This window comes from Python bivittatus, unplaced genomic scaffold (assembly GCF_059951505.1).
Source record: "Python bivittatus isolate LINGU-HERP-01145 unplaced genomic scaffold, Pbiv_v1 ctg000410_np1212, whole genome shotgun sequence".
NCBI classification, from domain to species: domain Eukaryota; kingdom Metazoa; phylum Chordata; class Lepidosauria; order Squamata; family Pythonidae; genus Python; species Python bivittatus.
Window position 1 is genome coordinate 9,899,581 of NW_028277067.1, and position 17,502 is coordinate 9,917,082.

Below are 17,502 nucleotides of genomic sequence, written 5' to 3' on the forward strand. Positions count from 1 at the left end.
CAGACTTCTTTATTCTGCAGTTTCCAGGTGCTAGTCTTCTGGTGTTAAACATGAATTTATAGAGATATTTGTGGATCTAGGTGATGCGAGCTCTCATGGTAGGCCCAGATCGGATTCCCTTAGATTCCTGTATAAGGGCTTTTGCTTGTGTGTGACAAATGACAAGCACAGGAATACTCCAGTAGGAATGCATCAACACAACACATCTCCAGGTTCTCTTCACATAGCTATTTTCAGTTTTGCTTCTGAGCTCTGCCATTCCTACATATTGCTGAGCAATGAGGAAAGAAGTAATTTTATCTTTTTAAATGCACTGAAATTTTTTAGCAAATATTAAGATGTGAAATCCAACCTGGAGGGATCTAATAAACTCACACATGTGCACAAATACTTCTTAATCCTGAGTTTTCAGGCCAGAATGCCACGCATCAGCTTGCTGATTTCAGTCACTCTGATCCAGCTAGAGTTCTGTGCACCAAAGCAGGCCTCAGTGTAAGCATCACCTGCTGAACTGGAAACCGTGGGCATAAGTCAGCTGTGCATCTGCCTGAGAATGCAGTCTCTCTGCAGTGCTTTGCTTTGAAAGGGATATGTATTTTGTGCCTTTGAATGTGTGCAAACAGACCTCTTATGTTCTTGCATAGTTAGTAACATATCAATGTCTTTAACACAACTAAATTTAGGACAGTGTAATTACTTTACACTCCAGTCCCTGTCTATCCCTCCTAAAATCCCCGCAATGCACCAACATACTATTAAGATTACCGTGGGTAGGGAAACTGAGTTAGAATCATGGTGAGCAATTTGGAATTTGGAAAATGTTCTTGATACAAAACAAGAGTACTGTTCCTGCCTTTCATTTAAATTCTGCATGCTTGCTTTCAAAATCAAGGTTCTTTTGGTCTAAACTACCCTGGGATTGGTAACCTCAAGTGTCTTTTTGACAGAGCTCCGCGTGTACGTCTGAATGCATACAAGATACACTCTGTTCTCATTGCATTGCATTCGATCGGATGAGTGCTTAATTAAGGAAGTCAGCCACTTATGCAGTATGAGAAAAGAGGAAATGTGTCACCAAAAGAACAAAAAGGATAGCGTAGATATACACAAACTCATACAGACACACACACATGCAAATTTGGGAATAGATACAAATAGAATACAGTATCTCTCAAAATAGTGGGGAAAGCTGTGATCAGTGCACCTGTTACTCAATCTGCTATATACAAAGATTTTTTTGTTGTTGATTGGCAGTTGTAAGGACCTTGCTGTCCCTTTGACCAGTTTTTTTTTTCCCATCCTTCAACTGGACTTCAGCTGGACCTCCTTTCAAACAGAGGAGGCTTTCAAAAAGAACTGACTTCCTCTGAGAGCTCTTAAAGTAGATGATTGTCATCTCTAAAGTAGGTTCTATCATGACCAACCCAGGATCAGACTACGGTTACCGCCTACGTGTGCAAAAATCATAGGCTACAATAATTTCCTCGTTCTTGAGCCAGTCATAGATCTTTTTTTTTTTCTTCTTTATCTGCGCTCAGTCGTTACCGACTCTGCAGTGACTGCTTGGACGAGTCCTCACAGTTTTCAAGGCAAGGTGTTTTGGAAGTGGTTTGCCAGTGCCTCCTTCCTAGAGCAGAGCCCAGCTGGCGAGCGCAGGAGGCGGGGTTTCCATTGCCTTGCGCCCTTTTTGGGCGTGCGCAGTTTTTCGCGCTTACCGGCAACTGCTCCCGACTCCTTTTGCAAGGCGCCGCCAGCATTTTTCCTCCCACCAGAGTGAGAGTACCCATTTATCTACTCATGTGAGTTTTCGAACTGTTGGGTTGACAGGAACTGGGGAGGAAACAGGAGCTCACCCTGTTAACGCGAAGGCTGGACTCGAACCGCTGAAGCGTCAACCATTTCTGGCCGGCAACTTTCAGCGTCATTAAGCCGCTGTGCCACCGCGTCCCCCTAGTCATAGATCACTCTCTCTCAAATTAACTATGAACTAAAAATAACAAAACTTGTTTGGTAGGGAAAAAAAACTGAGCCAAGAATAGCTGGACCTGAGAGATGGGTCGTTGTGCACAATTTGATTTTATTCCACTTTGGTTATCTAGTGTATCACCTCTTCAATCATGTAAAGAAATCAGAAATTAAGCCAGTTCTGGGGATTCGTAACCCAGCTTGTAGAAACAAAACTGATTCAGGTATGCAAATATGTTTTCTGCTATGCATACTTAGCCAGTACAGACAATGCTGAAATTCTCTCCTGCTCTGTTTGGGACTCTGGGATTGTCTAAGACATGAAATCACATGAGAAGATTCCATGCTATGACTCCATCCTGAGACTCCTGGGAAGCAAAGTATTGCTGGTAAAAAGTCATGGAGCATGATTTCCTTTCCAACAGCCGGACTTGACACACCTGAATTCTATAGGAATGAATAGGTTGTATGTAGGTCTTCTACACTGCAAATCCTTGTGGCCATTTTTGCTTGCTGTCTTATGTCCCAGTCCACAGCCTTCTACCATGGAGAAGGGCAAAGGCCAGATGTACTCCGTATACAGAAGTAGGTTTCCCAAGGAGACTCCCTATGGCGAATGTGCAAAGCCTGCTCTGAAAAGTGTGATGCAAGAAAGGGGAGGAAAAGTTACCTCTTCTTGTATGCAAAATCAGAAGGGTTACCATAGCAAGCCCTTTTGGTGGATTCTATAGCATTTGCCATAATTTTCAGGCAAATGCAATAAGCACATCCTCTGATTTAGAATATTTTCCAAAGCCAAAGGCAATTGCAGAAAGAAGCTGTCAACCCTCGGGCCATTATCCTGTGTATGCCACTCCCCCCCCCCCGAATCCCTTTAAATGGGGCAAATATTGAAGAATATCCCAGTGGGTTGGCCCACATGATCATTTATACAAACCTTATCTAAATAATTAGCTTTATGGACAATGGGCAGGGGCAGAGATAGGTTGTATTTTTATATTTCAACCTGTTCCCTTAGATTTTCCCTCCCCAACAAATCTTGATAGTAATTTATAAGCCCTGATCCTGGAAACACTTGATGGTCATTTGGTAAAGTAGATTTAATTATGCTAGACAATCAAAAGGGACATTCTCCCCTCTTAAAGTCTCTCCTTGGCTCAGTAACTTCTGCTGAATCACCTTGGGAGGGTGGTGGTGGTCAGGTTCAGCTGTTTACACTCTTAAACGTAACAAAAAAGATGATGATGATGATGTAGATGTAAAAGAGACAATGATCTTTGTGGTGTTTTGAAGTTCTCTTTTTTAACTTTATTTTTCAGGACAACAAAAATCTTTATGGTTGCAAATATTTATTGAAAGTAGTGTACAGGCTCTGTGAGGTTTGTTTTGGGCTTAAGAATTTCTTTAAATAAACTGTCACACATTGGAGTGTGTACTATGTGAACACATATGTAAACTTTTCACTCCTCAGGGACTCTGTTAGGAGATTAATTCTATATGCAGTGTTGGCCATATCTTTGCTGAGACAGGAGTGATCACAGCAACCCACATGTGTAGGGAGGTGGGGAGCAGCAACTGCTATGGAAGAATTTGAGCCACATAGCAATTTTGCTATGTCAAGACCACCTTTGGAAGAAAATTCACTGCCCAACCTGATCTGCTTCTGAACATGTGTTTATGTGCCTACACATGCATGAACCCTGTTGTCCTTCAGACAGCAAAATGTCTGACACCAGCTGTGCTTCAGGGATGACTTTCACATCAGCACATATATGGTGTTAAACTCCTCAGCATCCAGTAGTCTGCTGGGATGCTGTGGGTGTTTTCCAGAGACATGGTTTCAAAAACAAGAGCCTTTAGGTCTTTCACAGTCCTTCAACAGGCCATAAGGAGCTTCTAAGAGGTAAAGCTTCCTCCAAGTTGAATTCAATTCTTGGCGACTTCACAGACACAGCCATACAGTATCTTGGCAACAGAACTGAAGTGGTTTGTCATTATCTCATATTTCTTCTATTTGGATCAGGAGATAAAAATTGTTACACCATGAGGCACCAAGAATCCCTCACTTTATACTTTATCTAGCTCTCTTTCTCAGCAGTCTAGGGGTATAAAATATTTGGCCTGAACATTTAACACTACAGAAACAGGCTTATATGATTGAATGCTTCCCCCTCCCCATGATTTTTATTCATACACTGCTTCCACAATATGCCTGCTTACAGTAAATTGGGGGGAAGGTCATAAAACATACTGAACCATAAATCACACACTAGACTAAAATGTGGATGATTAGTTTGTGTTGCATGTTATATGAATGGGCCACAGAAAACTAGCCCATCAGGGGGAAAGCCTAGACCAGAACACTCCCCTCAATAGGCAGTGATTCAAACATGGTACCCTATCACCATCCCATGCTCTCTGTAGGCCAAAATCACAACTGAACAGCAAGTAGTCCATGAAATCAATGAAGGTGCTGGTCTTGGGGTTAAAATGCTGGAATTAAATTCAATAGTGTCGGAGAGGATGAGATAAGAGGGCAGACTCTCCATCAAGAGACTGTGTTAGATCCGAACATGGGTTCTGGGGTTGAGTTTCTTTTGATTTTTGGCAATGGGGTACAGAGTGATTGGGTTTGCACATTACTACATTAGACAAAAATCAGTTGATTGGTTTCACATGTTGGGGGAACCCAGCCATAGTCTTACTACATTATGTGAACTAGGACATCATATTAAGCCCTAATACAGTTTGCTGGGCAGTGGATAAGAGGGGACTTTCTCCCACACCCAACCATGTGATTGTTCTAATCTTGGGGAATGTTAGTAAATGAAAATAGTCTCATAGCAGCTAAGAGATTGGGCTATTGATAAAGAAATCCTGGGTTTCACTATAACCACTGGAGGGATTCATCAAGTGGCTCTACTCACTTCCTGCAATATGAGGATACAAATACAGTGGTACCTCGGTTCACGAACTTAATTTGTTCTGTGACTCTGGTCGCGACCCAAATTGGTCGAGATCCTAATCAAATTTTCCCATAAGGTTCAATGTAAATACGGTTAATCCGTTCTGACCCCTACGAATTTGGTCGCCAACCAATTTTGGTTGCAACCCGAATCAAATTTTCCCATAAGGTTCAATGTAATTACGGTTAATCCGTTCTGAACCATATGGTTTGTTTTTTTTTAACTACAAAAATATGACACAAAGTACAGTACGAAGAGAGAGAACGCTAACCTTGCTCGATGCGACTTCTGGCGTGGAGGACAGGAAGGCGGGTGGGGAGGCGGTTATTGCTTGGAGGGAGAGTCCTCCTCCCTACAGGAAGCCACGACCATGTGTCACGGGAGGGAAAATGGCCGCGGATCCTGTTCATCACCCGATCCGGCATTCGCGAACAGAAGCAAAATTTTGCGAACGGTGCTGTTCGTGACCCGAACTGGTCGTGAACAGACACGTTTGTGACCCAAGGTACCACTGTATTAGATTATTTCCCTAGATTATGGCAAGGAAGCAAAATACAATTATTTCCCAGTCTGTCAAAATACATCTAAATATCCAGTTCTAATGCTCTGTGGGATTGGTCTCTTCCAGTAAAACCTGTATCAGGGGACTTGCCTCCAAAACAGGCAAATAACTTCCAAGAGCTGCATCAACATCAAGCCTAGAGATGGCAGCTCTACTCAGAAAAATTGCTAGCACCTTTAGTCTGTAAGGAGTACTAAAATAATGTATGTTAAGCACTTTGATCATTTCTAATAGCCTTCTAACTGTTGTTGGATTCTAACACTATTCATCCTTGCAATTAAGCACAGTGATTGGAGGTGGGTAATAGAAATCCAACAATTTCTGGAGAATCTCAGTTTCACTGCCCCTGCTGTCTGTGAATACCAGAGCAGTGCAAAACATTCAAAAGAGGTACAGCCGTGCTTTTTACAAGGCTGACATGGCTGCAGCAGAAACTGCTCTTAACTGTCTCCACATGCGTGTGCTGGCCATCACTTCGCTGACTGCCCTAGTGCACACGCAGAAAACCAGACAGTTTTCAAAGCAGCCATGCAAGTCTTGTAAAAGACACAGCCACTTTAACAATCCTAAAAGAGGGTGCATTCTGTTTCCAGTGTGTTCTGAACCACCTCTTTCAAATGATTTACATAGACTGAAGGAATACAAAGTACTTATTGTTATTATTAAATTGATATTCTTGAGAGACAAATATCTGAAAGACTAGAAGCTAAGCATCCATATGTCAGGTTTTTAAAAATGGCTCCCACACACTGGAACTTTCCAACTCTTTTTAATTAGACGCGCCATGGATTGTTCAAGCTACAGTACAAGGACAGAGGCCAATTAACATGAACATAAAAGATGGAGCAGCAACTCAAGACCGGGCCAGCCGGAAGAGGCAAACGAAAGCAGGTTGACCTGCACTTGGGAAAGACAAAACATTAAAGACACTCAAGCAGACAGAGAGGGACAGACTCACACAGAGGACATCTACTGGACTGTGTATGATTGAATTTTTAGGTGCAGGTCACAGGGAAAACAACATTCTTCCCTGCATGCAGCAGTCATCACATCCATTGTATCAAATAGCACAAATAAAGGGATCCAAACTGAACCCACAAGCTAAAAGAGCTTCTTGGCCCCCAGTGTAATATGGGAATCACATGGAAATAAAACTCTTCCAGGTCTTTTCTTACAAGCTCAGTGTCAGACTGAAGACTCAACACTACTTTACCCAAACAGTGAACAACAAACCAATCCACAATAGTTCACAGCAAATTTGGAAGCCAAAGTACTTTCCAGGAATTCAGTGAGTGATGCCGTCCAGATACACATAAGTGCTATACTGGGTTAATAAGCCAAGAGAGATGCTAGTGTGCCCAAAGTTGTATTGGGGGGGGCACTGATCAGCACAGTGTTTGATATTCTACAACCCAGCAGTGCCAGCAACAAGGCCTTCCTCCCTAATAATCTGTGATGAAAGACTCAGTCTAACACTGAAAAACAAACATAAAGCTATGTAAACATTAGACTGCCCTGCCCTGCCCTGCCCTGCCCTGCCCTGCCCTGCCCTGAAATTCTCCACAAATGCCGTAGAGAAACAGTAAAGCATTGGAGGTACACTGAGACTGCAGCCTAGCACGGGTCTAGCACTGTACCCAAACATTGTAGCATCATAAATATGTGTGATAATTTCCAATCAACACCTTTCCCCAAGTTTGGAGTTCTTTGGGATAGGGGATGGGGAGTAAAACAAAGCATACATAAACCAGGAAAATAACTGTGAATGTAACCTCAGACAAAGCCTGAGCAAACCAAGCTAAATCCTAACCTGAACAGTAGCTCATCCAGGGCTCCATGAACTGTAGGACTGTCAAGTACCCAGCAGTCTCATAAGTATGATTGCTGGACTGTTGTTGTATGACGACTTGAAAGCTAGGTAGGTTCAGACAGTTTTCTTCCTTCCTCCTTTGCCCTGTCCATTAGAAGAAGACCCAGGTGCCCAGAACTCACACCATCCTATACCCTTGCCATGTTTTGCTCTATTTTGCTTCCACAGGAGAAACCCAAAACCAAAACACACATGCTTCCTCTCCAACCACTCTACCTACCAGCCTACACTTGCCTTTAATTTTGATGCCGCCCCACGGTCTGTCATCTACACAGTCTTTCCACCTTTCTTCATTCAGTACAATCACATCTCTCAGACCCTGCCCTGAGCTACAAACAGTATTAGAGGAATCCACAATCCTTCACTTAGGAGCACTAAAGTGTCTCCTCCACACACCTCTGTTTTAATTATTGCTTCAAATGCGGAAGGAAATGTAGCAGAGCAGAGTGGAAACATATTTCTCACAAAGGAGGAAGAAAGGAAGACAGACCACACAAAACATTGGGATAAGGAAGGGATGCAGGCAAAGTCCAAGAGGTGCTTTCTCAAGGCATTCTGCCTGAAAGAGATCCTGGTTTTGCCCAGACAGAGGTACCATTTAGACAACAAATATCTGGCATCTTTGGGGTGGAGGGAACATCACTCCAGCTGATGTCAAAGTCCACCAAGGCCTTAAGAAGAGCTTTCTTCAGAGGGCTGCTGCAAATCCAATCTGCTTCCAGAGACAGAACTTCTAATCCAACTAGGCCATACTTCATCAAAACAACAGTGCTTGAGACAGCATCCAACTCCTTCCAAATGAATGGGATATACAAATTTAAAAATAATAGAAGCGTGTGTGAAAGCAGCTACCGCAGAAGGGCACTGCTAGGTAGTCAGAAGACCCAAACCTTCAGTCCCCTAACTCCTTTGTGCAAACAATCACTCCAGTGCCTCCTACCACCAGATAGTAGCCCCCAGCATACATTGCTGTTGGGTGTTGCTGTTACTTGAACAAAAGGCAGGCTTTGAAGGTAGAACCTCCTATTTATAAGTGCTTTGGAGCAATCCATTTGATTAGCCTTATCAAGGTCCAAGCGAGATTAAAGTGCTTCCTGTTGCCATCTTCATTTGTGACAATCCAGGGGTCCACCAATGTCTGCCTAACCAGCAGGCAGCAGTGCAAGCATGGCAGATGGACATGGGTTTTCTTTCTTAAGAGTGCTGCTTTGGAAGCGGACGGCACAACACGTAAGAGATAGTGTCCCCTTCCTTCGTAAGCTGCTGGTATTTCAGGGTTACACGCCTTGATCACTTTGTGCTTATCTAGCAAGAAACCCTTGCTGTCTGCTCCCCCACTTTGGGAGATGGCGGGAAGGCACCGCTGCTCTTGCAGATGCTAGCAGCTACCACAAGACTGCACTGTCCATATTGCTGAAGCCTGGCTCTGTCCTCAGCCTCCAGTAGGTGTTGTTGCTCACCCAAGATTCCTTGCCACTGGCATCCACTTGTCGCCTGCCAGGAAAAAGGAAGGGAACTCATCAGTAATCAGGCTTGGCAAAAGGAGAATCTTCAAAACAGGAATGGGGAATCTGCTGCAGAAATATAACTTGCACACCCCCAGCCAACAAAGCCCAGAGTGAGAAATGCCGAGGCTTACAAATTCAGCCGCTTCTAATAGCCACATGCTCTTCACTCCTATTTTTAATCTTTTTATATAGTCCCAGAACTAGGAAACTAGAATGTTAACAGACTGTAACCCACAATATATGTAGCTGATGCTTTAAAAAAAAATCAAAACAAGATTACAACAGGAAATTCTGCTAAACCACGACTTAGGGTTTTTAAGTACTGATCACGTGTTTTAAAATCAATCTTTGCAATTTTAAAGAGGGGTTTGTTTCTTTTTCACAGTGAAAACTGAAGTTTTCTGGATGTTGAACTCTGTGTGTCCAGTACTAGACTGCAAGTACATAGTAAGCATATACTCAGTCTTATGGATTTCTTGGAACAGAGGCAGCCCAGGTTTGCTATACATACTTAGTAATTGGGGTCTTCAGGCTTCAGATCATACCAAAGTATTGATACACTAGGCCCTGATTTCAGCCTGTCTTTGCTTTGTTTCTTTAGACAGAATTTGATTCTATTTAATGCCAAAATATTATTATGTTTGTTGACTTTATCTCTAGACAATAACTCCACCCCCACTTCCCTCCCCTATAAATATAATACTGTTTTCACATGCATCTGATGAAGTGGTTTACATGCCCGAAATTTCACGTAATTGTAACTGTATTAGTTTTTTAGGTGTCACAACCCCCTTGTTTTTGCAGAGGAAGTATGCAGACAAAACTTTTTAAAGCACTGTGTCAGAAATATCCTTTCAGAGATGCAAAAAGTGTGGCTCACCACCATCCCTTTGCGGTGGGGGGGGGGGAGTTTAAGGGATAAAACAAATGTCTGAAGCTTGCAGATATTTAAAAACACCACCCTACCTCCCCACCCACCCCATGTCAAACCTCTCCAGAAAAGCAGTCTGGCCAACCCTCTTTGGAATGCAACTCTTTTGACGTGATCCATAAAGTGGCCCCTGAGCTGATGGAATTGCATTGTCTGGATCTGCCTGTTATTGATGTCTTCCATTTACGGAGCTCAGAGTGATATATATGCATTTTCTATACCTTTTTTATCTTTATAATAACCTTGTAAATTAAATGAAAAGAATGACCTAGGTTACCAATGAACTCCATGATTTATTGAGGAATTGAATTTATAAAGTAGCACTAAAGCTACAACACCAGACTGGGATCTTGGAGGAAGAATGACAGAAAGTAGGAGCTACACAAGTGGCCAAAAAAGAACAAAATAAAGCAAAGGAGGAAGCACCTGAAAAAGCGTGCTTGGTGCAGGATATTGTTATCTTCCATCACCCGACGCCGGTCTCGCTGCAACTGCTCAATCCGTCGTTTTTGAGACTCCGCAGCCTGCACATTTCCCTCTTCCAGGTACCTGGAGGAAGGCCACCAAATTCAGAGACTGCTCGTAACTCACACAATATGCAGGAGGTTGGGATTAGCACACGCATTTACAGTTGCTCAAATGTAATTTTAATGCTCATTCTTACACTGTTGGTATATCCATTTTATAACTGATATTGGTAATTCTGTAACCGCCAGAGGGTAAATTGCCTTGAGTACCTTATCAGCAGAAAGGTAGGATAACATCAAGGCATCTTTTACAAAAAAGGAAAAATAAAGGAAAATTTGTATCAATCTCTTCCTGGTCCTCACCGCTGGTCAGGCCTCAGCCTTGTGTCCGTAGATGGCAGGAGACGCTTCAGCTCTGGCGTTAGTTCATTTAGCTCCAGGGCGAACTGAGTGAAACCATAGTTCTTCTCTTGGTCTCGGGGCATAAGGTCTAGAAGAAAGAAAGAGAAATATGTGTTGACAATCTATCACTGGATGGGGAAGGATAGTGTTAGGCCTATTCATATCCCTTAGAGACACCCCAAGAATTGTAAGTTTGTTGGTTATTCATCATGTAAGTAAGTCTGAAATGAAAGTGAGATTGGATCTGATGTTCTAAAAGCTGATCAAACAAAGGAAAGGTAATCTGTATAGGAATAAATGTTATTTCCTGATCAAAATTGGGCGTGGCATTGCTTCAAGAGAATTTATTTTATTTCATTTCATTTTATACTCGCCCCAATTTGAAGACTTTGAGGTTATTTCTTGCTTCCTAAATCATTACATTCCCATTCATTTGTGTTTTTGCTTCTCAGCCTGATTTTGATCTAACGTCTAAAGAGTCCCTTCTTACCACACCTTTATTTATTTCAATATTTGAACAGCTATTGATTATTAATAATACAGTCAATAAATTAAAATCTTCATTTCACTCCAAAATCAGGGTAGGGGGTTCCTGAAATTGCATGAAAAGGAGAATGAAATACAAATACCCACGGAAGGGAATGGAAATTATTTCGAAGCCAAATAACGCAGTGACCAACCATGTACAAACACTGTGGAAGACCCACAAGGCATAGTAACCCCTTGATTCAAAAGAATTATGAGGAAAATGATGTTTGTTAAAGCTATTTCAAGATCCAAAACACATACATACATGAGATTACTGTATAAAATATATATTTTTAGATTTTTTCTTTTTATCCCACCTTTCTTATTTTTATAAATAACTCAAGGTGGCGAACCTACCTAATACTCCTTGCTCCTATTTTTTCCACAACAACAACCCTATGAGGTGAGTTGGGCTGAGAGAGTGACTGGCCCAAAATCACCCAGCCTTGGCTTTCATGCTTAAGATGGGACTAGAACTGCTTTCTAGCCTAGTGCCTCAACCACTAGACCAAACTGGCTCTTTTTTACTGTATTGTTACTGATTTTACTGTAATTTTTACTGATTTATGTACTACAGTAAATTTTTACTGTAATCATATCAATAAGAATTACTAATGTAAGTAAGGATGGGAAAACCAGAAGAATCACTAAACTGCCGTAAATGATGGTGGTGATCCTCAACATATTATTCAACATTATTCTAAGCTGGTGGTGGAGGAGTGTCTTTCTTCCTCTGCCCCCATGGTAAAAGGGTACTGGGTTCAAGTGATGAGTTTGGTTGACCAATTGAAGAAAGTGTCCAATTTTAACTGAGTCCTGGAAGTATGCTGCTTCTGAATTAGCTCCCTAAAAGTATGTAAGTGGGAGTGATAAGGCTGGACTTCAGGATGGGATGAGGAGTCAATAAAAGCTATCATACAATCAAGATAGGATCTGAACACTAAAACTCGATTTGGGGATTTGGCAGTTCCTCCTCTTTCTTTCACTGTCCTGCTTCTTGCCTACCATAGGATGTTCAACCATCTCACTCTTTGTCATTATCTGGTATCTAGGACCACCTTCACCTTCCTCTAACCTCAAGATAAAGTTTTGCTTCAACTTCACCAGCTTTCTTTAGTGCTGTATCCATGCTGTAAAGCAGTTTCTTTCAGCCATTTGCCAATGTTGGAATTTTGACTAGTTTCCAAGCTGCAGCAAAACTGAAGATTGCAGACTTTTCATTTCTAAGGTTTTGTACAGTATATTGACCTCTTGCATCTACTTCTTCATCAGATTCCAACACGAACATCCAAAAAATTTTCCTATGAAGTCTTATTTGCCAGAATGATCCCTTCTGAGTTGGATGTGTCAAGTTGCATGTTTCTGGCAGAAACATGTACATAATTTTCAATATTTTGTGCATAGAACATCTAAGGATAGATGAGCAGGAACATGGTCTAGAAAAAAGAAAGCCTATTGGTGGCTGCCCCACCAATAATTCTTTCTCTAGGAACACACCATTTTTATAGAAAGCCAAGAACTCGGTTTGAATAAGATACTCTACTGCAGCTATAAGCAACTTTAATTACAACAAAAACCAGCTTCTACAAAGGCTAAAAATCTAGTTCTGTACATACTGTAGCTATACCCCAAGGTTTAAAATCCTGGGCTTTTTTTCTCTCATCCTTTGGTTGCTTGTACTGTAGCCCATTTCTTATGCTGGCTAGGTAATTGCACTTGGCTTGTGTTTACAAATCAGTCCTGTCTCATCCCAGGCACGTTTTTCCCCATCTTGCTACCTCTAGCCCTCACATTGCCATCTTGTTTTTGGGTAATATTTCCAGCCCTGAATTTGAAATCGTCTGCCTCTGGCACAAAATGACTGAAGAATCAGTCATGTTCAGCATGAAAAAGCGCTGATATAATCAATGCCTCCCTTGAATTAAGTTACTTTGACAAGGAATGCATGTCTTTCAACACACTTGGATAATATATGCAATCAATTGGCATTTGCACGAACTAATGTTGGGAATCCTCTCTTTACTGTCCTTTCCTTCTGGAATCAATGTTTCACGTGCGAAGGCCTAAATGTTCTCAGGCAGGATCACCAGAGCAAGCCAATCTTGTTGGCAATACACATTTATGACAGTATGATGTTATCAACACTGATGAGCTTTTTAAATTTTTTTCCAGAATAGTTCTCTCTCTTCTGTAGGATCACCCAAAGCTTTACTTGTTAATGATTCTACGCTTTTTACAAATTGTCAAAGCCACCCATCACTAGCTTTGAAGATTCATTTCATGTGGTTTGCTATTATATTAGCTGTGTTTCTTAGTTTTACTCCACCAACATTAATACATGACATTGCTCAACACTGGTACGTTTGACAATGCTTTGTCAAATGATGCTTCCTGTGAATTTCATGTTTTCTTGCTCCAGTTATAGCTCTCTTACTTGCACCATCTAGACAGACATTAATAAAAAATTGTATTTTGCTTTGCTAGCTTTGCTAGCTGACATGATTTGCTTCTTTACATCATTCTCTTCACACACATGCGCAATGGGCACTTGTGAATCTAATCTTTCCATCTGACTTGCTTTACAAGTTTATTTTTTGTTTGTTGTTTGCCCCAACTTGAGGCCACTGTTGATTAAATGTTTAGTAAATAGTTACACATCTTACAAAATACAGTATTCCATATACAAACGATCATGAAAAGGGCCAAGATACCCACTTATATTTGTTTATTTCATTTATTAATAATAAATGTGTACATTCCTCCTGTCTTGCTACCAGAGACCAGTTAGCGAGAGATTGGAATATTCTTAGGTACTCTACATTTGGAGCCCCTGGCTCTCTGTTCCCATCTACTTATTGTGGGAGATTTCAATACAAGGGTTGGTTCTAACAACAACATCCCTTTTTCCGCTCCAACTATGGCATTTAAAGAAACAGAGGGCTTACTTTCTCCAATATCCTAGAAAGTCAGAAGATCCTAAAATAAATGTTGTGTTTATTTATACTCTAGTGGGTCATTTTGCGTCAACCATGACTAACTGGGGCTCCACATTTTGAAAAGTTTGGAGAATACAAAGCTGTCTGTGGGGGAGTGGGGAAATGACTAAAACAGTGTTGCACCACAAGCTCTGCCCTTTTTGCTTGTGCACTGTGATGTTGCACACGTGTACAGAGGAGGTAGAGCTTGCCTCACAATATGCTTTTGTCATTTTCATGAAAGCACTGGAGATGAGGATCATTCTGGAGGGGGGGGGTGCATGTGTGTGTCTATACAGTATATGAGAGCCAGTTTGGTCTAGTGGTTCAGGCACCAGACTAGAAAGTAGGAGACTGTGAGTTCTAGTCCCACCTTAGGCATGAAAGCCGGCTGGGTGACTCTCTCAGCCCACGACGTCAGGCTCTGGGGACAAGCTAGTCGGTCAATTCCTGTTACAACCAATGGATCAACATTCAGTACATTCTAAAAAAACAGACCCTGTACCTGTGAGGAAAACGCTACAAAGGATACACACACACACACCCTTAATTATTTAGTAAATTTATTGGCTGCTCATCTCATTTACATGACTCTGGGCAGCTCACAATTAAAACAGAATAAAAACAGTAAACAACAACAACCACACATCCTCTCTGTGCTTAGAGGAATGGGCTCCCATTACACTATTCAAAAATAATGATCTCTAAGCTGAAATCTGGGAACTCCTCAGGTCCTAATTCCATAATGCCAGAACTCCTGAAAACTAGTACTACTTGATTGCCCACCTTAGCAGTTTTATTCTGTCAAATTCACAAATCAGGCTGATGCCTACATGTTGGCCCCTAGCAATTTTCATACCAATTTGTTAAAAAAGTAATTTCAATTACTTTGAATTAATTACTTCCAATTACCCACCCGTGAAATCTATTCTCAGTTGCTAGCACATTATATGCTATTTTAATGGAAAACCGGTTTCCTGGAAAAATTGGAAGTTGAAGATATGCTGTGCCCAGAACAAGCTGGTTCAGGAGGGCAAGTCAACACTTGACTATTTTCTTGTCTTAAACTACCAGCAGTTTAAGACATCTCCTAGCAAAGGCTTACTTATAGTCCTTATGATTTAAAGACTGCCTTTGATTCTATCCCAAAGGAAAATTTTGGGCCTAAATTTAGCACTGCTTCTACTGGTAGACAGATTAAGAGAGACTTAATCTCTCTTCATCTAGACTCTACTTTAGAGTGTGATGTCAAAAGGAATATAATTTGACTAATCCCATGCTCATCACATAAGGATTTACAGGGCTTCTTTCTTGCTCCAAATCTGTTTAATTTGTATTTAAATGATCTGGTGGAGACTTGCTTATCCAACTTTTTCCATTCTCCCCAGCTGATGACACTGACACTTCAGGGGCAACTCTATGAAGATGACGCTACCTTTTTTTCTTATATCAGCCACTGGGGGGCAGTAAAAACACCACACAGGATATATACTGTGTAAAAAAAGAGGGGGATGAAAATAATGTAAAAACTTGTAAAATGAGGGCATGACATAACATCTGTACTTATCTGTCTGAGACCTTAAGATATCTAGAAAGGTGGACTGTATATACCATTTTAAAGTATATACATATACATAATGGTAATTTTACAAACCATTTTGCATTTCTTTCTCTAATGATGCAGTTAAAACAGGGTCCCTCAAGCTAGTGCACAGAATACTGTCTAGGGACACTGGAGGTTCTCATCCAAAGCATATGCAAAGCACTAGGTTAGGGAAATCGAAATCACATCTCTGACAGACAGCCATCCATTCCCTGCTTAATATTTCCCAACAAATGAATTCCACACGCTTCCAAATGTTTACAAAGATGTGCACGCACAAGTGCATGAATGCATATACTAGGTTTTGAGATAACTTAAAAAGATCTATACAATGGATTTCACTGTATTATATTTAATTCATATTTAATTTAATTTTGCCATTTGTTTGGCATTCCGATAATCTGTTTTATAAGACCACTAGTACATTAAAGATCAGCCTCCCTGAATCATATATTTTACAGGTGGGCTGGAATTGCATCTACCTCACAAACTGTCACCTATAAGGTCTGGGGATTCTGGGAACTGAAGCTGAAACCCATCTGGAGCTTGCTAAATTGGAGGAAAAGCTGGTCTATAAATAAACAGACAAACCTGTAGAATTTAAGAACAGAGCCAATATTTTCATGGCTCAAACCTTTATCAGTCCCCTACAAGCAGCTGATACTTCCCCACTGCCCCGCAATCCTAAGTAGAATTGGTTCCTTACTGGGCTTCCAGAGGCACTTGCCAACAGGAGCTACACCACAATACAACCCTTCATGCCACTTCCCGAAGAGTCGATGGATAACCTTGCCGTTATGGCTGTGAATGGCACCCTGCACCTCATTGACCCCGGAGCCCCAGTAGCGTGCCTGCCAGAAAAGAGAAGAGGGTTAGGGTAAGTAGGCTTCCCAACAGCTCCCTGTTCACTTGGTGGGAAACCAAGGAAAAGAGGTCCACAGGAAGAGACAATGAAGATGGGAGGAAAAGGACAAATCTGAGGCTAAAAAGGAGGGAATCAAATGCAAAAAGGAAAAGGCCTGATGACTCCAAAAAAGAAGACAGGAGATGAGATGAGCATGGAATGAAGGCATTATGACATTGATCAGGAGTATTGGTGAAGAAATTAAAGGGAAATAATGCAGGTACCACAAAGTAGGGCAACAAAGCACAGGAAGAGGTACCAAGGCAGAAGTGCTTTTTAAAATTCTACATCAGAGCGAATGGGCCATAGCTCAGAGGCAGTGCACCTGCTTTGCATGCAGGAAGGGCCCAGGTTTAATCCCCAGCATCTCCAGATGGGGATCCTTTCTTAGATCTACCTGAAGCTCCAGGGAACTACTTCTCGTGAGGCTGAAGACAATACTCAGCCAGATGGAACAACAATCTACTGTAGCTTGGTATCAGACAGCCTCCGAGTTGACACTGATGAATTCAGAGAATAGGGTGAAGTACCAGAAAAAGGGGTTGAGCAGAGACCAAAGAGCAACAGGACAGGGGAGGAGTGAGGCAGAACCAGGCCCACACTGGAACTTACTTTGCAGAAAGTAAGCTTGCAGTGATATGTGCTGTCTCTCGTGTTTCGAATCAACACCTCACCATAATGCTCAATCCAGCGCTGGCCGCTGAGGATATTGTGAATGCAAGAAGTCACCTTATTCCATTCATAGTGATCCCCAAACCTTTTGAAGGGAGAATAAGAAAGGATAAAAGAGGTGCCAGAACTGGGTGTGTTTGTGTGTGTGT

General features: G+C 41.6%; 1 protein-coding gene across 11 annotated transcripts in view; it reads right to left on the reverse strand.

The window, feature by feature from the left end:
* Positions 1-6,246: 6,246 nt before the first annotated feature.
* The window catches only part of OSBPL7 (oxysterol binding protein like 7), a 45,520-nt gene continuing 34,264 nt past the window's right edge, over positions 6,247-17,502 (reverse strand). For 10 of the 11 annotated variants that reach the window (XM_015887250.3, XM_025163512.2, XM_015887244.3 and 7 more), the window contains 5 exons: positions 17,294-17,438; positions 16,484-16,628; positions 10,633-10,759; positions 10,229-10,351; positions 6,247-8,857 (listed from right to left, as the gene is read on the reverse strand). In XM_015887250.3, the coding sequence (XP_015742736.1) occupies positions 8,749-8,857; positions 10,229-10,351; positions 10,633-10,759; positions 16,484-16,628; positions 17,294-17,438 (649 nt within the window). In that variant the 3' untranslated portion in view covers positions 6,247-8,748. Of the gene's footprint in view, positions 8,858-10,228; positions 10,352-10,632; positions 10,760-14,547; positions 14,625-16,483; positions 16,629-17,293; positions 17,439-17,502 lie in introns of those variants that run through there. The other variant, XR_003084181.2, reaches the window with a different exon arrangement.